This window comes from Ranitomeya imitator, chromosome 7 (genome assembly GCF_032444005.1).
Source record: "Ranitomeya imitator isolate aRanImi1 chromosome 7, aRanImi1.pri, whole genome shotgun sequence".
Taxonomy (NCBI): domain Eukaryota; kingdom Metazoa; phylum Chordata; class Amphibia; order Anura; family Dendrobatidae; genus Ranitomeya; species Ranitomeya imitator.
This window is the reverse complement of record NC_091288.1, coordinates 142320875-142345168: the sequence shown is the minus strand read 5'-3', so window position 1 is coordinate 142345168 and position 24294 is coordinate 142320875. Positions and strand designations below refer to the sequence as shown.

Below are 24294 nucleotides of genomic sequence, written 5' to 3'. Positions count from 1 at the left end.
GCCCACTGATGTTTTGTTGGGGACTGATTTGGGGAGGTTGGTTGCCCACTACGTCACTGATACCCCTCCCCAATATACTAATAAGGGTAACGTTAACCCTGATGATGATGATGATGATGGGAGATCGCATGTGTTACCTGACCATGCTTTATCTTGTAATGATGCATCTATTAACCATTTTTTTCCTAGGATTGATGGTGAAAATGTTGTACCTGTGCCAGCTGAACCTGATAATGATTTTTCTGTGAAGGTTAATGTGTCCATAGGTACAGGCGTGCCCAGCCACGTCGCTCTGCGGAGTGAGACGGCTGAGGAACCCCTAACAGGGGCAAGTGTCGGTGCTACAGGAAATGGGGAGATGCATGGGAACCGTGAGGAAGGTGATGCCATGAAAGTGACCAGTGCCACCGAGGAAGTTAACTGGCCCATAAGTAGCACTGCCCCTGGAGTGTTGGGGGTGGATGGGGAGGTAGAGCCCATAGCAGCGCCGGCTGATGGGTCTGTAGAAACCCCCGGGGAGACAGCCTACGTAGCTGCTGTCACCCGCAGTCAGAGTGCCCGGAACGCAGATAACTGTCTGCCTTCCGGACCCTCCTCAGTCATTACTGTGACTGAACCAGAGGTGGACCCAGAGCAGGTCCAAGAGGGTTCCCGTGGGGAAGGGACCCTGACGTCGCTTTTGGCTTCCCCTAGCCAGGAGTTTCAGGCTGCTCTGCACACAGATGCGAGCCTAGAGAGTTTGAGACAACTTGCCGGGACGCTCTTCTCCGAGACTGATAAGGAGAAAGGGTTCTGGGAATGAGGAAGGTTGTACCGGGAGACAGTACCCGGAGAATCACAAAAGGAGTGGTTGAGGGAAAGACAGCTGGTCGTCCCGCAGCAATTCCGGGGTGAGTTGTTGCGGATTGCCCATGAGATCCCGCTAGCTGGACACTTGCGGATCAGCAAAACTAAGGCCCGGCTGTCTCAACACTTCTATTGGCCTAAGATGGGGACAGATGTGTCAAACTACTGCCGCTCCGGTGTCCCCTGTCAAAGAGTGGGGAAGGCGGGGCCTGCTCTTAAGGCTCCCCTGATCCCTTTGGCAGTGATAGAGGAGCCTTTCCAGAGGATCGCGGTGGACATTGTGGGCCCGCTGGCCGTCCCCAGCAGCTCTGGAAAGCAATACATCCTTACTGTGGTAGACTATGCTACCCGGTACCCAGAGGCAGTAGCTCTGTCGTCAACTAGGGCAGATAAGGTGGCGGATGCCCTGTTGGCCATCTTTTCACGTGTAGGATTTCCCAGGGAAATGCTTACTGATCAAGGGACCCAATTTATGTCTCGCCTAATGGAGGCTCTCTGTAAGAGAATGCAGGTGAAGCACCTGATATCGAGTGCGTATTACCCACAGACCAATGGCCTGTGTGAACACTTCAATGGTACCCTCAAACAGATGCTACGCATGCTGGTTGAGACTCAAGGGCGCGACTGGGAGCGGTACCTCCCACACCTGCTGTTCGCTTACCGAGAGGTTCCGCAGGCCTCGACGGGGTTCTCCCCCTTCGAGCTCCTGTACGGCAGGCGAGTCCGGGGACCCCTAGGGTTGGTAAGAGAATCCTGGGAAGAGGAGCCGAACCCTTCTGAAGTGTCCATAGTGGAGTATGTCATGCGCTTCCGTGACAAGATGCAGACCTTGACGCAGTTGGTGCATGACAACATGACGCAGGCTCAGGCTGATCAGAAGCACTGGTACGACCAGAACGCCCGGGAGCGGACCTACCACGTGGGTCAAAAGGTGTGGGTACTGGTCCCCGTACCAACGGATAAGCTTCAGGCAGCCTGGGAGGGCCCGTACGTCGTCCACCAACAGCTCAACCCGGTCACGTACGTGGTCACGCTTGACCACGCTCGGGGTAGGCGAAAGGCCTTTCACGTCAACATGATGAAGGCTCATCACGAACGTGAACCTTTCGTCCTACCGGTCTGCAGCTTGCCCGAAGACGGTGAGGAAGACACCCTCCTGGACATGCTGGCCCAAGCCAAGGCCAATGGGTCCATCGAGGACGTGGAGGTAAGCGCCTCGTTAACTGAATCCCAGCGGTTGCAGTTGCAAACCACACTGGAACCCTTCCGGGTCGTGTTCTCCAACCGACCTGGGAGGACTGAGTTAGCCGTCCATGAGGTGGACACCGGGAATCACGCCCCACTACGGCGAACACCCTATCGAATCTCTGACCAGGTGCAGCAGATTATGCGCCAAGAGATCGATGAGATGTTACAGCTGGGGGTGATTTGACGGTCAAAGAGCGCGTGGGCATCACCTGTAGTTCTCGTGCCAAAGAAGGACCGGACCACCCGGTTCTGCGTGGACTACAGGGGGCTCAACGCCATCACAGCCTCGGATGCGCACCCAATGCCGCGCATCGAGGAGCTGCTTGAGAAGTTAGCTGGCGCAGATTACCTAACAATAATGGATCTGAGTCGAGGATACTGGCAGATTCCCCTGAGCCCCGAGGCGCAGGAGAAGTCCGCCTTTATCACACCCTTTGGACTGTACGAGTCCACGGTCATGCCCTTCGGCATGAAGAATGCCCCTGCCAGTTTCCAGCGGATGGTCAACCTCCTGCTTCAGGGACTGGAGGAGTACGCAGTGGAGTACTTGGATGACATTGCCATCTTCAATTCCTCCTGGGAGGAACACCTGCAGCATCTCGAGGAGGTGCTCAGGCGAATTCACCAAGCAGGACTGACTATCAAGCCGGGAAAGTGTCAGATGGGCATGAGGGAGGTTCACTACCTGGGGCACCGGGTAGGCGGAGGCACCATGGAGCCAGAGCATGGCAATGGTGATGGGTTGGCCCACCAGGGTGAACCTGCTGAGGTGCGCATGGAGGAGAACCATCAGGTCCTGCCTCCCTAGCGCACACCTGAAGGGGGAGGTTGTTGTGAGTTCTGTTTTTGGGCTCCCTCTGGTGGTTACTGATGGTACTGGGTGATTTGTGTTCTGCTGTCTCTGGTGTCCACCTGTTCTATTAGGATTTGGGAGTTTCCTATTTAACCGGGCTTTCTTGTCATTTCCCCGCCGGCTATCAAGGTTATCAGAGTGTTTTGTTACCTCAGCTTCTGGCTTCAGTAATCTTCAGGACAAGCTAAGTTTTTGATTTTCTTGTTCCACGTTTTGCTTTATTTTTGTCTTGTCCAGCTTGCATATAATTGTTTCTTTGCTGCTGGTTGCTCTAGTGGGCTGTAATTGCTCCTCATGTTCCATGAGTTGGAACATGAGTTCAAGTAATTGCAGGATGGTTTTTTGAAGGGGTATTTCTCTGGAGGCAAGAGAGGTCTGTGTTTCTTCTAATAGGGGAAGTTAGATCTTCGGCTGGTGCGAGACGTCTAGGATCAACGTAGGCACGTTCCCCGGCTATTGTTATTTGTGTGTTCAGGTTTAGGGTCGCGGTCAGCTCAGGTTCCATCACCCTAGAGCTCGTTGGTGCTTGTCCTTTTGTGATTCCCTGCCATTGGAATCATGACAGTATAGCTGGCCAAAATGTTTGGGCTGAAGTAGGAGGAAAAGTAGTCTGAGGAAGTTTTTTTTTTTTCTCTCTCCTCTGAGGTTGCTGCCTAGCCTTAATTGCAGCCTGGCTGATTTTTTTTTTTTTTTTTTCCTCTTAATCCTTGAATGGCTCTGACCTTAGCTGTTTATCATGGACGTCCAGAGTTTAGCTTCCAGCTTGAATAATCTTGCTGCTAAGGTTCAAAATATACAAGATTTTGTTGTACATGCTCCTATGTCTGAACCTAGAATTCCTATTCCAGAGTTCTTTGCTGGAGATAGATCTATTTTTCTGAATTTTAGGAACAATTGCAAGCTGTTCCTTTCTTTGAAATCTCGCTCTTCTGGAGACCCTGCTCAGCAGGTTAAGATTATTATATCTTTCCTGCGGGGTGACCCTCAAAATTGGGCATTTGCATTGGCACCAGGGGATCCTGCGTTGCTTAATGTGGATGCGTTTTTTCTGGCATTGGGTTTGCTCTATGAGGAACCTAACCAGGAGATTCAGGCTGAAAAAGCTTTATTAGCTCTCTCTCAGGGGCAAGATGAAGCAGAAATATATTGTCAAAAATTTCGGAAATGGTCAGTGCTTACTCAGTGGAATGAGTGCGCCCTGGCTGCAAAGTTCAGAGATGGCCTTTCTGAGGCCATTAAAGATGTTATGGTGGGGTTCCCTGCGCCTACGAGTCTGAATGAGTCTATGACTATGGCTATTCAGATTGATCGGCTTTTACGGGAGCGCAAACCTGTGCACCATTTGGCGGTGTCTTCTGAACAGGCACTTGAGACAATGCAATGTGATAGAGTTCAGTCTAGAAGTGAACGGCAAAACTATAGGCGGAAAAATGGGTTGTGCTTTTATTGTGGTGATTCAGCTCATGTTATATCAGCATGCTCTAAACGCACAAAAAAGGTTGATAAGTCTGTTGCCATTAGTACGTTACAGTCTAAGTTCATTCTGTCTGTGACTCTGATTTGCTCATTATCATCCATTTCCGTCGATGCCTATGTAGATTCAGGCGCTGCCCTGAGTCTTATGGATTGGTCATTTGCCAAGCGATGTGGGTTTAGTCTTGAGCCTCTGGAAGTCCCTATTCCTTTGAAGGGAATTGACTCTACACCTTTAGCTATGAATAAACCTCAGTACTGGACACAAGTGACCATGCGTATGACTCCCGTTCATCAGGAGGTGATTCGCTTCCTGGTATTGTATAATTTACATGATGTTCTAGTACTTGGTCTGCCATGGTTTACAAACTCATAATCCAGTCCTTGACTGGAAAACAATGTCTGTGTTAAGCTGGGGATGTCAGGGGGTTCATGATGATGCACCTCCGATTTCTATCGCTTCATCTACTCCTTCTGAGGTTCCTGTATTTTTGTCTGATTATCGGGATGTTTTTGAGGAGCCTAAGCTCAGTTCGCTTCCTCCTCACAGGGATTGCGATTGTGCTATAGATTTAATTCCTGGTAGTAAATTTCCTAAAGGTCGTTTGTTCAATCTGTCAGTGCCAGAGCATACTGCTATGCGGGATTATGTTAAGGAGTCCTTGGAAAAGGGACATATCCGTCCATCTTCGTCCCCTTTGGGAGCAGGTTTTTTTTTCGTGGCCAAAAAAGATGGGTCCTTGAGGCCTTGTATAGATTATCGTCTTTTGAATAAGATTACCGTAAAATATCAGTATCCTTTGCCTTTGTTGACTGATTTGTTTGCTCACATTAAGGGGGCTAAATGGTTCACTAAGATTGATCTTCGGGGTGCGTATAATCTTATACGAATAAAGCAAGGTGATGAGTGGAAAACCGCATTTAATACGCCTGAGGGCCATTTTGAGTATTTGGTAATGCCTTTCGGACTTTCTAATGCTCCTTCAGTCTTCCAGTCCTTTATGCACGATATTTTCCGTGAATATCTGGATAAATTTATGATTGTGTATTTGGATGATATTTTGGTTTTTTCTGATGACTGGGAGTCTCATGTTCAGCAGGTCAGGAAGGTGTTTCAGGTCCTGCGGGCTAATTCCTTGTTTGTAAAGGGCTCAAAGTGTCTCTTTGGAGTCCAGAAGATTTCTTTCTTGGGGTATATTTTTTCCCCTTCTACTATTGAGATGGATCCCGTCAAGGTTCGGGCTATTTGTGACTGGACGCAGCCTGCATCTCTTAAGAGTCTGCAGAAGTTCTTGGGCTTTGCTAATTTCTATCGTCGTTTTATAACTAATTTTTCTAGTGTTGTTAAGCCTTTGACGGATTTGACTAAGAAGGGTGCTGATGTTGCTGATTGGTCTCCTGCGGCTGTGGAGGCCTTTCAGGAACTTAAACGCCGGTTTTCTTCTGCTCCTGTGTTGCGTCAGCCTGATGTTTCGCTTCCTTTCCAAGTTGAGGTTGATGCTTCCGAGATTGGAGCGGGGGCGGTTTTGTCACAGAGAAGCTCCGATTGCTCGGTGATGAAGCCATGTGCGTTCTTTTCTAGAAAATTTTCGCCCGCTGAGCGGAATTATGATGTGGGTAATCGGGAACTTTTGGCCATGAAGTGGGCATTTGAGGAGTGGCGTCATTGGCTGGAGGGTGCTAGACATCGTGTGGTGGTCTTGACTGATCACAAAAATCTGATTTACCTTGAGTCTGCCAGGCGTCTGAATCCTAGACAGGCTCGTTGGTCACTGTTTTTCTCTCGTTTCAATTTTGTGGTTTCATACCTGCCAGGTTCAAAGAATGTGAAGGCGGATGCTCTTTCTAGGAGTTTTGTGCCTGACTCCCCTGGAAATTCTGAGCCCACTGGTATCCTTAGGGATGGGGTGATTTTGTCGGCCGTCTTCCCAGACTTGCGACGTGCTTTGCAGGAGTTTTAGGCGGGTAAACCTGATCGTTGTCCGCCTGAGAGACTGTTTGTTCCGGATAGTTGGACCAGTAGAGTCATCTCCGAGGTCCATTCTTCTGCGTTGGCAGGTCATCCTGGAATATTTGGTACTAGAGACTTGGTGGCCAGGTCTTTTTGGTGGCCTTCCTTGTCGAGGGATGTGCGTTCTTTTGTGCAGTCTTGTGAGGTTTGGGCTCGGGCTAAGCCTTGCTGTTCTCGAGCCAGTGGATTGTTGTCACCTTTGCCTATCCCGAAGAGGCCTTGGACGCACATTTCCATGGACTTTATTTCGGATCTCCCTGTCTCTCAGGGAATGTCTGTCATCTGGGTTGTGTGTGACCGTTTTTCTAAAATGGTTCATCTTGTACCCTTGCCTAAGTTGCCTTCCTCCTCTGAGTTGGTCCCTCTGTTTTTCCAGAACGTGGTTCGTTTGCATGGGATTCCGGAGAACATCGTTTCTGACAGGGGATCCCAGTTTGTGTCTAGATTTTGGCGGACGTTCTGTGCTAAGATGGGCATTGATTTGTCCTTTTCGTCTGCATTCCATCCTCAGACGAATGGCCAGACGGAGCGAACTAATCAGACCTTGGAAACTTATTTGAGGTGTTTTGTTTCTGCTGATCAGGATGACTGGGTTACCTTTTTGCCGCTGGCCGAGTTTGCCCTTAATAATCGGGCTAGTTCTGCTACCTTGGTTTCTCCTTTCTTTTGTAATTCGGGGTTTCATCCTCGTTTTTCCTCTGGTCAGGTGGAGCCTTCTGATTGTCCTGGAGTGGACATGGTGGTGGATGGGTTGCATCGGATTTGGAGTCATGTGGTGGACAATTTGAAGTTGTCCCAGGAGAAGGCTCAGCAGTTTGCTAATCGCCGTCGCCGCGTGGGTCCTCGACTTCGTGTTGGGGACTTGGTGTGGTTGTCTTCTCGTTTTGTTCCTATGAAGGTCTCTTCTCCTAAGTTCAAGCCTCGGTTCATCGGTCCTTATAGGATCTTGGAAATTCTTAACCCTGTGTCGTTTCGTTTGGATCTCCCAGCATCGTTTGCTATTCATAATGTGTTCCATCGGTCGTTGTTGCGGAGGTATGAGGTACCTGTTGTTCCTTCGCTTGAGCCTCCTGCTCCGGTGCTGGTGGAGGGAGAATTGGAGTATGTTGTGGAGAAGATCTTGGATTCTCGTGTTTCCAGACGGAGACTCCAATATTTGGTCAAGTGGAAGGGTTATGGTCAGGAGGATAATTCTTGGGTGGTTGCCTCTGATGTTCATGCTGATGATTTGGTCCGCGCTTTTCATAGGGCTCATCCTGGTCGCCCTGGTGGTTCTCGTGAGGGTTCGGTGACCCCTCCTCAAGGGGGGGGTACTGTTGTGAGTTCTGTTTTTGGGCTCCCTCTGGTGGTTACTGATGGTACTGGGTGATTTGTGTTCTGCTGTCTCTGGTGTCCACCTGTTCTATTAGGATTTGGGAGTTTCCTATTTAACCGGGCTTTCTTGTCATTTCCCCGCCGGCTATCAAGGTTATCAGAGTGTTTTGTTACCTCAGCTTCTGGCTTCAGTAATCTTCAGGACAAGCTAAGTTTTTGATTTTCTTGTTCCACGTTTTGCTTTATTTTTGTCTTGTCCAGCTTGCATATAATTGTTTCTTTGCTGCTGGTTGCTCTAGTGGGCTGTAATTGCTCCTCATGTTCCATGAGTTGGAACATGAGTTCAAGTAATTGCAGGATGGTTTTTTGAAGGGGTATTTCTCTGGAGGCCTGTGTTTCTTCTAATAGGGGAAGTTAGATCTTCGGCTGGTGCGAGACGTCTAGGATCAACGTAGGCACGTTCCCCGGCTATTGTTATTTGTGTGTTCAGGTTTAGGGTTGCGGTCAGCTCAGGTTCCATCACCCTAGAGCTCGTTGGTGCTTGTCCTTTTGTGATTCCCTGCCATTGGAATCATGACAGGAGGTGTCAGGAAAATGTATATCATAAGTTAGGTTTCTTGCTAGCCTGCGTGGGCTAAGCCCCCCTTCTTGGAGGGATACTGCAAATTCCTGGCTTTCCTTCTCAGAGAGTGTGGGGGTTAGGAGAGCCAAAAGGAATTTACGACCGGCATTTCCTGTGTAAGCTCTTGTTCAGCTATAAGTGAAGTAGAAACTGCGAGGATCCATGAAAATTCTTTGTTTAGTTTTTGTTAGATATTAGGCAAACGATTTAAGCTAGACCTACGAAAATATATATTCTTATTCTCACTCGGTGTACCTAACCATCCCTTGAAACTCGGGCTTCTAACTCCGTCTGGTAAAGAAGTAGGGTTTTCTCTGTAAATATGTATCCCAGATAGGACATATTTGATCTCATTAGAATGCTCACGTTAATCCGAGATGATTGATGGGTTTGTTAGAACTATGACGTGTTTTGTAGTGAAGTTATAGAAATTAGAGAAAATAGTTTAAAGTTTAGGCAGAATGTAGAGAGAGGAGGGTCTGGATAAGCCAGCCTTTCTGTGATGTCACAGCCTTAATGTTTTAAGTGTCTGGCAGGCTCTGAGGAGTCACTTTCTGCTTGATTTCTTGTCTTCTCCTGGAAGAGCCCTGCACACGTCCAAATGAGCTGGGACGTATGGTTGCCTGTCATGCTTTAAACATGTGAGTGTTGCTTTTTCTCATTTATTCCCTTTATGTTATAATTACCCTTGTACATATTTGCAATTGTCTCATTTGTAACATCTTTGTAAAATATTTTGATAAAACACTGCCTGAAACTTTTGATGGGGTATATTATTTCATACCAGTTCTTTCTCCTGTTCTAAACCGTACCCTAAGTCTCTTGAAGGGAAAATACGCTACTGGTGTGTTGGGTTAGCTTCGGACCCGTTTAATCGAAGCTGGTGGCAGCGAGAGTGTGCTGACTTTTGGGGTTATGCTGAAGCGACTGCGGCGTTGCTAATTATTGTTCCTGCCTGAGTGGGAGTAGTTATCGCGTTGCTGCAGCTTGCCCAATAGCCAGTACATAGCAGGCAGCCTTTCTGGCGACTACTTACCCAGGGTGCAGTACCTAATCTGACCTGAGAGTAAGGGGGCGCCAGAGAGCTGCAAGTGTTAAGTGGAACTGTAAGCGGGATATACATAAATCCCTGCAGTTTGTGGTATATAGAAAAGCAGTGGGATACCTAGAATAAGCCCCTGCTGTAAACTAAGAGGTCAATAGCCTTGTGTGTGGTTTTTCATCACATCGTGGAGTGGAGGGATAACTGTTGTGATAGGCAATTCAGTATCACAATGGACATAGCGGTCAGAGCACATACAGTGATCTGACAATAACCCAAAATAATAGAACGAGCTCTGAGACGTGGGAACTCTGCAGACCGCAATCCCTAATCCTCTCCAAACAACACTAGAGGCAGCCGTGGATTGCGCCTAACTCTGCCTATGCAACTCGGCACAGCCTGAGAAACTAACTAGCCTGAAGATAGAAAATAAGCCTACCTTGCCTCAGAGAAATACCCCAAAGGAAAAGGCTGCCCCCCACATATAATGACTGTGAGTAAAGATGAAAAGACAAACGTAGGGATGAAATAGATTCAGCAAAGTGAGGCCCGACTTTCTTAACAGAGCGAGGATAGGAAAGATAACTTTGCGGTCTACACAAAACCCTAAAGAAAACCACGCAAAGGGGGCAAAAAGACACTCCGTACCGAACTAACGGCACGGAGGTACACCCTTTGCGTCCCAGAGCTTCCAGCAAAACAATTAGACAAGCTGGACAGAAAAAAATAGCAAACAAATAGCAAAGAAGCACTTAGCTATGCAGAGCAGCAGGCCACAGGAATGATCCAGGGAAAAACAAGTCCAACACTGGAACATTGACAGGAAGCCAGGATCAAAGCATTAGGTGGAGTTAAGTAGAGAAGCACCTAACGACCTCACCAGATCACCTGAGGGAGGAAACTCAGAAGCCGCAGTACCACTTTCCTCCACAAACGGAAGCTCCCAGAGAGAATCAGCCGAAGTACCACTTGTGACCACAGGAGGGAGCTCTGCCACAGAATTCACAACAGTACCCCCCCCCCCCCCCTTGAGGAGGGGTCACCGAACCCTCACCAGAGCCCCCAGGCCGACCAGGATGAGCCACATGAAAGGCACGAACAAGATCGGGAGCATGGACATCAGAGGCAAAAACTCAGGAATTATCTTCCTGAGCATAACCCTTCCATTTAACCAGATACTGGAGTTTCCGTCTTGAAACACGAGAATCCAAAATCTTCTCCACAATATACTCCAACTCCCCCTCCACCAAAACCGGGGCAGGAGGGTCAACAGATGGAACCATAGGTGCCACGTATCTCCGCAACAATGACCTATGGAATACGTTATGTATGGAAAAAGAATCTGGAAGGGTCAGACGAAAAGACACAGGATTAAGAACCTCAGAAATCCTATACGGACCAATGAAACGAGGTTTAAACTTAGGAGAGGACACCGTCATAGGAATATGACGAGAAGATAACCAAACCAGATCCCCAACACGAAGTCGGGGACCCACACGGCGTCTGCGATTAGCGAAACGTTGAGCCTTCTCCTGGGACAAGGTCAAATTGTCCACTACATGAGTCCAAATCTGCTGCAACCTGTCCACCACAGTATCCACACCAGGACAGTCCGAAGACTCAACCTGTCCCGAAGAGAAACGAGGATGGAACCCAGAATTGCAGAAAAATGGCGAAACTAAGGTAGCCGAGCTGGCCCCATTATTAAGGGCGAACTCAGCCAAAGGCAAAAAGGACACCCAGTCATCCTGATCGGCAGAAACAAAGCATCTCAGATATGTTTCCAAGGTCTGATTGGTTCGTTCGGTCTGGCCATTAGTCTGAGGATGGAAAGCCGAGGAAAAAGACAAGTCAATGCCCATCCTACCACAAAAGGCTCGCCAAAACCTCGAAACAAACTGGGAACCTCTGTCAGAAGCGATATTCTCTGGAATGCCATGTAAACGAACCACATGCTGGAAGAACAATGGCACCAAATCAGAGGAGGAAGGCAATTTAGACAAGGGTACCAGATGGACCATCTTAGAAAAGCGATCACAGACCACCCAAATGACTGACATCTTTTGAGAAACGGGAAGATCTGAAATAAAATCCATAGAGATATGTGTCCAAGGCCTCTTCGGGACCGGCAAGGGCAAAAGCAACCCACTGGCACGAGAACAGCAGGGCTTAGCCCGAGCACAAATCCCACAGGACTGCACAAAAGTACGCACATCCCGCGACAGAGATGGCCACCAAAAGGATCTAGCCACTAACTCTCTAGTACCAAAGATTCCAGGATGACCAGCCAACACCGAACAATGAACCTCAGAGATAACTTTATTCGTCCACCTATCAGGGACAAACAGTCTCTCCGCAGGACAACGATCAGGTTTATTAGCCTGAAATTTTTGCTGCACCCGCCGCAAATCAGGGGAGATGGCAGACACAATTACTCCTTCCTTGAGTATACCCGCCGGCTCAGACAAACCCGGAGAGTCGGGCACAAAACTCCTAGACAGAGCATCCGCCTTCACATTTTTAGAGCCCGGAAGGTACGAAATCACAAAGTCAAAACAGGCAAAAAACAGCGACCAACGAGCCTGTCTAGGATTCAACCGCTTAGCAGACTCGAGATAAGTCAAGTTCTTATGATCAGTCAATACCACCACGCGATGCTTAGCTCCTTCAAGCCAATGACGCCACTCCTCGAATGCCCACTTCATGGCCAGCAACTCTTGGTTGCCCACATCATAATTTCGCTCAGCAGGCGAAAACTTCCTGGAAAAAAAAAGCGCATGGTTTCATCACTGAGCAATCAGAACCTCTCTGCGACAAAACAGCCCCTGCTCCAATCTCAGAAGCATCAACCTCGACCTGGAACGGAAGAGAAACATCTGGTTGACACAACACAGGGGCAGAAGAAAAACGACGCTTCAACTCCTGAAAAGCCTCCACAGCAGCAGAAGACCAATTGACCACATCAGCACCCTTCTTGGTCAAATCGGTCAATGGTTTGGCAATACTAGAAAAATTGCAGATGAAGCGACGATAAAAATTAGCAAAGCCCAGGAACTTTTGCAGACTTTTCAGAGATGTCGGCTGAGTCCAATCATGGATGGCTTGGACCTTAACAGGATCCATCTCGATAGTAGAAGGGGAAAAGATGAACCCCAAAAATGAAACCTTCTGCACACCAAAGAGACACTTTGATCCCTTCACAAACAAAGAATTAGCACGCAGGACCTGAAAAACCGTTCTGACCTGCTTCACATGAGACTCCCAATCATCCGAGAAGATCAAAATGTCATCCAAGTACACAATCAGGAATTTATCCAGGTACTCTCGGAAGATGTCATGCATAAAAGACTGAAACACTGATGGAGCATTGGCAAGTCCGAATGGCATCACTAGATACTCAAAATGACCCTCGGGCGTATTAAATGCAGTTTTCCATTCATCGCCTCGCCTGATTCGCACCAGATTATACGCACCACGAAGATCTATCTTGGTGAACCAACTAGCCCCCTTAATCCGAGCAAACAAATCAGATAACAATGGCAAGGGGTACTGAAATTTAACCGTGATCTTATTAAGAAGGCGGTAATGTATACAAGGTCTCAGCGAACCATCCTTTTTGGCTACAAAAAAGAACCCTGCTCCTAATGGCGACGATGACGGGCGAATATGCCCCTTCTCCAGGGATTCCTTCACATAACTGCGCATAGCGGTGTGCTCAGGCACGGATAAATTAAACAGTCGACCTTTTGGGAATTTACTACCAGGAATCAAATTGATAGCACAATCACAATCCCTATGCGGAGGTAGGGTATCGGACTTGGGCTCATCAAATACATCCCGGTAATCAGACAAGAACTCTGGAACCTCAGAAGGGGTGGATGACGAAATTGACAGAAATGGAACATCACCATGTACCCCCTGACAACCCCAGCTGGACACCGACATGGATTTCCAATCCAATACTGGATTATGGGCTTGTAGCCATGGCAACCCCAACACGACCACATCATGCAGATTATGCAACACCAGAAAGCGAATAACCTCCTGATGTGCAGGAGCCATGCACATGGTCAGCTGGGTCCAGTATTGAGGCTTATTCTTGGCCAAAGGCGTAGCATCAATTCCTCTCAATGGAATAGGACACTGCAAGGACTCCAAGAAAAACCCACAACGCTTATCATATTCCAAGTCCATCAAATTCAGGGCAGCGCCTGAATCCACAAACGCCATCACAGAATACGATGACAAAGAGCAGATCAAGGTAACGGACAGAAGAAATTTTGACCGTACTGTACCAATGGTGGCAGAACTAGCGAACCGCTTAGTGCGCTTAGGACAATCAGAGATAGCATGAGTGGAATCACCACAGTAGAAACACAGCCCATTCAGATGTCTGTGTTCTTGACGTTCAACTCTGGTCAAAGTCCTATTGCACTGCATAGGCTCAGGTTTAAGCTCAGGTAATACCGCCAAATGGTGCACAGATTTACGCTCATGCAAGCGTCGACCGATCTGAATGGCCAAAGACATAGACTCATTCAAACCAGCAGGCATAGGAAATCCCACCATGACATCCTTAAGGGCTTCAGAGAGACCCTTTCTGAATATAGCTGCCAGCGCAGATTCATTCCATTGAGTGAGCACGGACCACTTTCTAAATTTCTGACAATATACCTCTATCTCATCCTGAGCCTGACAAAGAGCCAGAAATTTTTTTTCTGCCTGATCCACTGAATTAGGCTCATCGTACAGCAATCCAAGCGCCAGGAAAAACACATCGATATTTCTTAATGCAGGATCTCCTGACGCAAGAGAAAATGCCCAGTCCTGAGGGTCGCCACGCAAAAAAGAAATGACGATCCTAACCTGTTGAACTGGGTCACCAGAGGAGCGAGGTTTCAAAGCCAGAAATAGTTTACAATTATTTTTGAAACTCAGAAATTTAGTTCTATCTCCAATAAACAAATCTGGAATAGGAATTCTCGGTTCTAACAAAGAATTCTGAACCACAAAATCTTGAATATTTTGAACTCTTGCCGTGAGCTGATCCACACATGAAGACAGACCTTTAATGTCCATTGCTACACCTGTGTCCTGAACCACCCAAATGTCTAGGGGGAAAAAAAGGCAAAACACAGTGCAAAGAAAAAAAAAATGGTCTCAGAACTTCTTTTTTCCCTCTATTGAGAATCATTAGCACTTTTGGCTTCCTGTAGTGTTGTGATAGGCAATTCAGTATCACAATGGACATAGCGGTCAGAGCACATACAGTGATCTGACAATAACCCAAAATAATAGAACGAGCTCTGAGACGTGGGAACTCTGCAGACCGCAATCCCTAATCCTCTCCAAACAACACTAGAGGCAGCCGTGGATTGCGCCTAACTCTGCCTATGCAACTCGGCACAGCCTGAGAAACTAACTAGCCTGAAGATAGAAAATAAGCCTACCTTGCCTCAGAGAAATACCCCAAAGGAAAAGGCAGCCCCCCACATATGACTGTGAGTAAAGATGAAAAGACAAACGTAGGGATGAAATAGATTCAGCAAAGTGAGGCCCGACTTTCTTAACAGAGCGAGGATAGGAAAGATAACTTTGCGGTCTACACAAAACCCTAAAGAAAACCACGCAAAGGGGGCAAAAAGACACTCCGTACCGAACTAACGGCACGGAGGTACACCCTTTGCGTCCCAGAGCTTCCAGCAAAACAATTAGACAAGCTGGACAGAAAAAATAGCAAACAAATAGCAAAGAAGCACTTAGCTATGCAGAGCAGCAGGCCACAGGAATGATCCAGGGAAAAACAAGTCCAACACTGGAACATTGACAGGAAGCCAGGATCAAAGCATTAGGTGGAGTTAAGTAGAGAAGCACCTAACGACCTCATCAGATCACCTGAGGGAGGAAACTCAGAAGCCGCAGTACCACTTTCCTCCACAAACGTAAGCTCCCAGAGAGAATCAGCCGAAGTACCACTTGTAACCACAGGAGGGAGCTCTGCCACAGAATTCACAACAGATAACTAAGATAAGCCCCCCTGCACATGTGATAGCCGTCTGTTGGCCTAAAGTCACCTCAATCCGTGACGTAGGGGTGACGGTCACGGTGGGAATCCTGACCAATTGGTGACAGCGGTCAGGGGAATCGTGACAGTGTTGATGAGGACAGGGCCGGCGATCAATCAGTCATGATTAGGTAAGAATGACATCACTGGACACTTTAAAAGGAGGCTGGTGCTTGGTATCATTGTTTCTCTTCAGTTAACCATGGTTATCTCTAAAGAAACACGTGCAGCCATCATTGCACTGCACAAAAATGGCCTAACAGGGAAGAGTATCGCAGCTAGAAAGATTGCACCTCAGTCAACAATCTATCGCATCATCAAGAACTTCAAGGAGAGAGCTTCCATTGTTGTCAAAAAGGCTCCAGGGCGCCCAAGAAAGACCAGCAAGTGCCAGGACCGTATCTTAAAACTGTTTCAGCTGCGGGATCGGACTACCAGCAGTGCTAAGCTTGCTTAGGAATGGCAGCAGGCTGGTGTGAGTGCTTCTGCACGCACTGTGAGGCGGAGACTCTTTGAGCAAGGCCTGGTTTCAAGGAGGGCAGCAAAGAAGCCACTTCTCTCCAGAAAAAACATCAGGGACCAACTGATATTCTGCAAAAGGTACAGGGAGTGGACTGCTGAGGACTGGGGCAAAGTCATTTTCTCTGATGAATCCCCTTTTCGATTGTTTGGGACATCTGGAAAACAGCTTATTCGGAGAAGAAGAGGTGAGCGCTACCACCAGTCTTGTCTCATGCCAACTGTAAAGCATCCTGAAACCATTCATGTGTGGGGTTGCTTCTCAGCCAAGGGAATCGGCTCACTCACAGTCTTGCCTAAAAACACAGCCATGAATAAAGAATGGTACCAGAATGTCCTCCAAGAGCAACTTCTCCCAACCGTCCAAGAGCAGTTTGGCGCCCAACAATGCCTTTTCCAGCATGATGGATCACCTTGCCATAAAGCCAGGGGCGTAACAACTGCGGTCGCAGGGGTCGCGACTGCGACGGGGCCCACAGTGTTTTCAGGGCCCGCCCAGTCCAGCAAACAAGTAGCAGGGGAAGGAGACAAGTCACGCACGCATCCTGCTGGCCACGCCCACAGCTTCCCCAGACTTTCAGCAGTGTGCGGAGAGTGGGCGTGTCCGTGAAGGACATGTGACCTAGCAGAAGGGCTGTGCGTGTCACTGACTGAAGCTGGAGAGATGGCAGGCATTAGCTGGTGAGTGATGTGCTGCTTACACCTGACACACACACACACACACCTGTTCTGTGCGCACAGGACCTGTGATGAGGTCACAGGAGGGGAGGAGTCAGGGGTCACATGATCAGTGTCCTCAGTGTATGCACTATGCAGGACTCTGCTGTGCTTGATTGTCATGGTGCTGAATGAGGGGATGTTTATGTAACAGAGCCGTGTGTGTACAAGGTGTACAGAGCGGAGCCGTGTATGTGTGTAGTGGAGCAATGTGTACGGAGCGGAGTCAGGTGTGTACGAGGTGTACAAAGCTGAGCCGTGGGTGAAAGAGGTGAGCGGATTCGTGTATGTATGGGGTGTATGGAGTGGTGCTGCGTGTTTAAGAGGTGTATGGAGCGGAGCCGCGTGTGTAAGAGGTGTATGGAGCGGAGCCGCGTGTGTACAAGGTGTAAGGAGTGGAGCCGCGTGTGTACAAGGTGTAAGGAGCGGAGCCGCGTGTGTACAAGGTGTATGGAGCAGAGCCGTGTGTGAACAAGGTGTAAAGAGCGGAGCCGCATGTGTACAAGGTGTAGGGAGCGGAGCCGCGTGTGTACGAGGTGTAGGGAGCGGAGCCGCGTGTGTACAAGGTGTAGGGAGCGGAGCCGCGTGTGTACAAGGTGTACGAAGTTCTCGGAGCGAAGCCGTGTGTACAAGGTGTACGGAGCGGAGCCGCGTGTGTACAAGGTGTACGGAGCGGAGCCGTGTGTGTACGGGTTCTCGGAGCGAAGCCGTGTGTGTACGGGCTGTACACGGCTGTGGGCAGAGCCCAGCATGTGCACTGTGGGGGAGTATAGCGTGTGCTTGCCAGTGTCAGAATGTGCAGTGCGTATGCTCCAGAGCCAACCAGTACACCCAATACACCCCCACACTGCACAGGTCTGGAAATGACGCACTGCAGCGTCATACCAGGAAGAAACAGCACACAGATTTCAAACGCCGGGAGTGCGCTTGGAATTAGAGCGAGGGAGGACATATTACTATAGGGACATGTTAGTTATAAAATCATTTTTCTCAGCGAGTACAGGGCAGTATTAGGTCAGACTACACAACATTGCAACACAACTATAGTGTGCGAAATGAATAGGGAAAATGTGAATTTCGGTGGGAAATATTTTGGCGCGGGGGGGCCCCATTTGAAAGTTCGCATCGGGGCCCCTCACTTTGTAGTTACGCCACTGCATAAAGCAAAGGTGATAACTAAATGGCTCATGGAACAAAACATAGAGATTTTGGGTCCATGGCCTGGAAACTCACCAGATCTTAATCCCATTGAGAACTTGTGGTCAATCATCAAGAGACGGGTGGGCAAACAAAAACCAACAAATTCTGGCAAAATGCAAGCATTGATTATGCAAGAATGACTGCTATCAGTCAGGATTTGGTCCAGAAGTTGATTGAGAGCATGCCAGGGAGAATTGCAGAGGTCTTGAAGAAGAAGGGTCAACACAGCAAATATTGACTTGCTGCATTAACTCATTCTAACTGTCAATATAACCTATTGGTACTCATAATATGATTGCGATTATATTTCTGTATGTGATATAAACATCAGACAAACACTAATAAAAACCAGAGGGCAGCAGATCATGTGAAAATATAATTTTGGTGTCATTCTCAAAACTTCTGGCCATGACTGTACTATGTGGCTGGGCAATGTACTACGTGCACATACATATTCTAGAATACCCGATGCGTTAGAATCGGGCCACCATCTAGTATTCTATACTTACTTCACCTGCTGTATATGGTTTAACTTTGTAGGGGTTTGTGTTGATATTAAAGTTGGCTAAATAGCTTGGTAAAACATGTTGAATCTGTGATGCAAATTTTTTAAATTAATTCCAATAGATTAGTAGTCCTAATCTGCCTTGTAGATGTATGTACCGTTCGTTATACTTCTTTTTTTCTTTTTTTTTTAATAAAATTTTTTAAATGTGAAGCATTTAAGATATTCATCCCTTAATAATTTATTCTTCAGGAATGCACCGCTCTCCTGCCTCCTGGTTTCCCGCTTTCCAGGCCACAGGGCACTCTTGATGATCCACTCGACCAATGGCTTTACCTGTGCACTCTCTGATGCTGCAAGCAGAGACCCAGAAGCTGGCTGTATCCAGCCATCTTCCCTGCTTCAGTATTGCTTATTAGCTCTATAGCAGTGAGCTTGTAAGCACTGCACTCATTACGCTAAATATTACCAACCCCAGATAGATGGCAGAAGTGACAGTAACCGAGGCAACTCGTAGTAATTTCGTATAGAGAATATATCAGTGGCGCTTGCTACACTACTTCCTTGCAGCAGATATTGTCACAGTACCACTTATCTGTGTCGTATACTAAAAGTAATGTAAATAATTATATATCCGCGCTAGGAATACTCCCCTTTAATTTATATAGAACAGTAGACCGAGGAACAGCCCTTTATATCCTAATTACCACTTAGTCCCACTTCTATCTATGGTTGTACCTTTTAGACGCAGTGAAGACCTTCCGTTTTTGTTCAGTTTTACCCACTGGGCGCTTTTCAATGTAGATTTCGTCAAAGTTTGGATACTATAATGTAGAAATACTTTAATATTATGAGGGCACACAAATCCTACCAAACGGATACGTAAAATCTATATATAAAAGGAACACATAAAACTGCATAAAAGAACCAATACAGTTGCGCTGAAGATACTGTCCAGGACGGAATTACCTCCTATAATGCGGTTGATTTTTCTCTCTTTCGTCGCTTGGAGAAGTCCTCCTGATGTGACCTGACATTCAGGTAAACTCACCAACTTCGGCGGGTGGTGAGCGCTGCTCCGGCCGGTAGCAACGCTCTAACACAGCCGCTGTTTCTGCTTTAGCAGCGTGGGGTGGCTGCGCGCTGTAGAAATACTTTAATATTATGAGGGCGCACAAATCCTACCAAACGGATACGTAGAAGAAGGAATACGTTTATTCCGAAACGCGTCGGTTTTTGGTCCATCGCGCTATCCGTAGCCAGTCACGTGTGTGAACACGTGACTGTGACGTCACGCTAGGTCCTGTACTGTCGGGAGACCGAGCGGCTAACTTTTACAGCGCGCAGCCACCCCACGCTGCTAAAGCAGAAACAGCGGCTGTGTTAGAGCGTTGCTACCGGCCGGAGCAGCGCTCACCACCCGCCGAAGTTGGTGAGTTTACCTGAATGTCAGGTCACATCAGGAGGACTTCTCCAAGCGACGAAAGAGAGAAAAATCAACCGCATTATAGGAGGTAATTCCGTCCTGGACAGTATCTTCAGCGCAACTGTATTGGTTCTTTTATGCAGTTTTATGTGTTCCTTTTATATATAGATTTTACGTATCCGTTTGGTAGGATTTGTGCGCCCTCATAATATTAAAGTATTTCTACATTATAGTATCCAAACTTTGACGAAATCTACATTGAAAAGCGCCCAGTGGGTAAAACTGAACAAAAACGGAAGGTCTTCACTGCGTCTAAAAGGTACAACCATAGATAGAAGTGGGACTAAGTGGTAATTAGGATATAAAGGGCTGTTCCTCGGTCTACTGTTCTATATAAATTAAAGGGGAGTATTCCTAGCGCGGATATATAATTATTTACATAACTCGTAGTAATTACCATTTAAAATCTGTCTGTATTGAGAACAGAGAAGACTTTTCATAAGATGTAAATTGCAAAATCGCTGGTTTTTACCTATGGCATTTGTCTTTAATCTACTATGATATTTTTCAGTGTATTATTGGCTAACTGTATGTTTTTGCTTTTTAGCTCTTCTCAATATGCACCAGCTATCTTCGTCCACGGTCCGTCTGCTATCTAGCTCCCAAGTGATAACTGCAGTGGTCAGTGTCGTAAAAGAACTTGTAGAGAATGCATTAGATGCACTTGCTACAAATGTTGAGGTGAAACTGGTATGTTGTTTTCTTTTTGTTTTGTTCTTGCATGAAAAGAGCTAATATTCCGATGTTTATACCTTCACACTGAAGAAATCTACAGCATCTCATAATGGACACACTATGTGTCAGACCATTACCTTTAATTGGGTCCACTAGTGGAAATCTGTGAACATGCTTTCACACCCCAAACTATTTATATGTGCATGTAGCTCTTTCAAAAACAAGTCCAGCAATACCTTTACATGGCCAGTCTGCTCCTGCTCCTCTGTTTCTGATAAATCAGCGTTTGTATTGATATGCAAATGAGGCTGAAGCCTTTGTCACTCCAGCTCTACTACAGGAGGAGGGAGTGCTGGGTGTGGAATAGAGGTGGAGCGACAGAGGTTTCAGACCTACAGCCTCATTTGCATATCAAGTCAGACGCTTATTTGTCCGGAATGGACTGTAAAGGGATTGGTGGACTTACCTTTAAAAGAGCTATACACTGTGTGCAGAATTATTAGGCAAGTTGTATTTTAGAGGATTATTTCTATTATTGATCAACAAGTATGTTCTCAATCAACCCAAAAGACTCATAAATATCAAAGCTTAATATTTTTGGAAGTTGGAGTGGGTTTTTTTTTTTTAGATTTGGCTATGTTAGGAGGATATCTGTTTGTGCAGGTAACTATTACTGTGCAGAATTGTTAGGCAACTTAATAAAAACCAAATATATTCCCATCTCACCAGGTAAACCAATATAACTGCACAAAATTTAGAAATAAACATTTATGACATGCAAAAACAAAAACCCCAAAAATGACTGACCGATATAGCCACCTTTCTTTATGATGACACTCAACAGCCTTCCGTCCATAGATTCTGTCAGTTGCTTGATCTGTTTACGATCAACATTGCATGCAACAGCCACCACAGCCACCCAGACACTGTTCCGAGAGGTGTACTGTTTTCCCTCCCTGTAGATCTCACATTTTATGAGGAACCACAGCTTCTCAATGGGGTTCAGATCAGGTGAACAAGGGGGCCATGTCATTATTTTTTCTTCCTTGAGACCTTTACTGGCCAGCGACGCTGTGGAGTAGTTGGAGGCATGTGATGGAGCATTGTCCTGTATGAAATTCATGTTTTTCTTGAACGATACCGACTTCTTCCTGTACCACTGCTTGAAGAAGTTGTCTTCCAGAAACTGGCAGTAGGTCTGGGAGTTGTGCTTTACTCCATCCTCAACCTGAAAAGGTCTCACAAGTTCATCTTTGATGACACCAGTCCATACCAGTACCCCACCTTGCTGGCGTCTGAGTCGGAGTGGAGCTCTCTGCCCTGTACTGATCCAGCCTCTGGCCCATCCATCTGGCCCATCAAGAGTCACTCTCATTTCATCAGTCTATGAAACCTTTGAAAAGTCAGTCTTAAGATATTTCTTGGCCGAGTCTTGACGTTTTATCTTATGTTTCTTGTTCCAAGGTGTTCGTTTTTCAGCCTTCCTTACCTTGGCCATGTCCCTGAGTATCGCACACCTTGTGCTTTTTGTTACTCCAGTAACGCTGCAGCTCTGAAATATGGCAAAACTGGTGGCAAATGGCATCTTGGAAGCTTCACGCTTGATTTTCCTCAATTCATTGGCAGTTATTTTGCGCCTTTTTTGCCCAATACACTTCTTGCGACCCTGTTGGCTTTTTGCCATGAAACACTTGATTGTTCGGTGATCACGCTTCAAAAGTTTGGCAATTTCAAGGCTGCTGCATCCCTCTGCAAGACCTCTCACAATTTTGGACTTTTCAGAGCCCGTCAAATCTCTCTTCTTACCCATTTTGCCAAAGCAAAGGAAGTTGGCTAATAATTACGCACACCTTATATTGGGTTTTGATGTCATTAGACAACACCCCTCCTCATTACAGAGATGCACATCACCCGATTTACTTAATTGGTAGTTGGCTCTCAAGCCTGAACAGCTTGGAGTAGGACAACATGTATAAAAAGTATCATGTGATCAAAATACAAGCACACAGTGCATGTGAATATAAATAGTTTGCTGGTGAGATCCTGCTGACAAGTTCCCTTTAATTGCTTTTAGACCGCCCAAAGACTTTAAACGTCCTGGCGATCTGGCACCTTCTCTGCATTGACGTTGTAAAACTTTACTGCATAGGAGCGCAGCTGCATGTGATTGGAAGCGGTGATCCAACTGTTACAGACACACCGAAGTCTCCATAGAGAAGGCACAGATAGTATGTTACTACCGGTGCCTTCTCCATTACTGTATGCACAGCACTAAAGAAGCGCTGTGTACACAGTAATAGGAGGCGCTGATAGTGCCTCCTCCGCCAAATACAGCGGTCACATGGTTGCTGTGTATAGTGAGGGAGCAGTGAGACCTACTACCTCCACTGAAGCCTTGGAATAAATTTATGGCCTGAGGAGAAGAATCTGAGACCTAATCCTCCCTCTGTCTCCAGCACCAACAGCAGATCACTACCAGACACAGCAAGACCTTGCTGGAAAAAAAGGAGCAAGTGAGTCCCCGGAGAGAGGAAGAAAGAAGACATATGTCGGGGGAAAGCTGGAATGCCCTCCTACCTACTTCACACCGCCATCTTTGGGGCTGCCATGCTCTTAGAGAATGTTTTCCCCTGTCGCCACATTTCTGTGATCTCTGCATGTGAGAGAACCTATTGAGATGCCACCTCACATTTTAAGTTCTCTGGTTCATTGTAGCTTGGCATCATTTTGGATCCCTGTGGAGGTTTTGCCCAATCTGGGAAAATGGAGATAGCCAATTCCACTTTTTTTTACCGTTGTGAACAGACCTCTGTTTAAAGTAGAAGAATAAGAAAAGAGAGAGAAGGAGTGGAGAAGAAGAGAAAGGGAGGAAAAAAGGAAAAGTGAGCTTAAAGAAAAAAATAAGAGAAATGAAGGAAAGCGAAGACCGAGGGAGAAAGAGGATGTAGACAGAGAAAAGGAGATATAGGGGGGAGAGGAAGAAAAGAAAAGAGATAGACAGCGAAAAGGGAAGATGAAGAGGTGGAGTAGGAAATGGGCAAAAAGGAGGAAGCTGAGAGGAGTGAGAGTAGGAAAAGAAAGACTGACAAAAACCCTGAAATATAATGACCTAGACATTCTGATATCTATCTCCATTATCTACAGTACAACATGCCCAGTCGATCTGGCCATTAAAATAGAAGCTTAATTTTCTAACAATATAAAAATACATATTTCTATTAATACTATAAGCGTCGCCTATAACCAGAGCATTGCAGCCATCTAATGTCTTAAAAGAGAATTACAACGATATATCTTGAATAAAGGAGACTTTCCTCTTTTCAGAGGTGAACTTTAAAAATGTACCTTAACAACAAATAAATCAACTTCTTCCTCTCCTGAAACATATTATTTATGTATATAAATTCAGCTCATCTACATTTCACCCGTTCCTGACATATGACGTACAGATATGTCATATGTCAGGTACTTGATTTTGATGTGGGTTCGCAAGCCGAGTCAGAATCTTTCCCAGCAGATGGTGGCTGAATTTTTCATCCATTATTTCCATCTAACAGCTGTTGGTGGACCTGAGCTCCACCCATTGTTGTTATCCTGTTAAAGGGAATCTGTCAGCAGGTATTTGCTGCCTCATGTGAAAGCAGAATGATATAGTAACATAGTAACATAGTAACATAGTTAGTAAGGCCGAAAAAAGACATTTGTCCATCCAGTTCAGC

General features: G+C 46.7%; 1 protein-coding gene across 7 annotated transcripts in view; it reads left to right on the top strand.

Annotated features, from left to right (window-relative positions):
• The window catches only part of PMS1 (PMS1 homolog 1, mismatch repair system component), a 439606-nt gene that overhangs the window by 60384 nt on the left and 354928 nt on the right, over nucleotides 1-24294 (top strand). For 3 of the 7 annotated variants that reach the window (XM_069733861.1, XM_069733857.1, XM_069733856.1), the window contains exons 3-4: nucleotides 20074-20159; nucleotides 20448-20590. In XM_069733861.1, coding sequence (XP_069589962.1) covers nucleotides 20074-20159; nucleotides 20448-20590 — 229 coding nt within the window. Of the gene's footprint in view, nucleotides 1-8893; nucleotides 9009-20073; nucleotides 20160-20447; nucleotides 20591-24294 lie in introns of those variants that run through there. The other 4 variants (XR_011314688.1, XM_069733859.1, XM_069733858.1 and 1 more) reach the window with 2 other exon arrangements.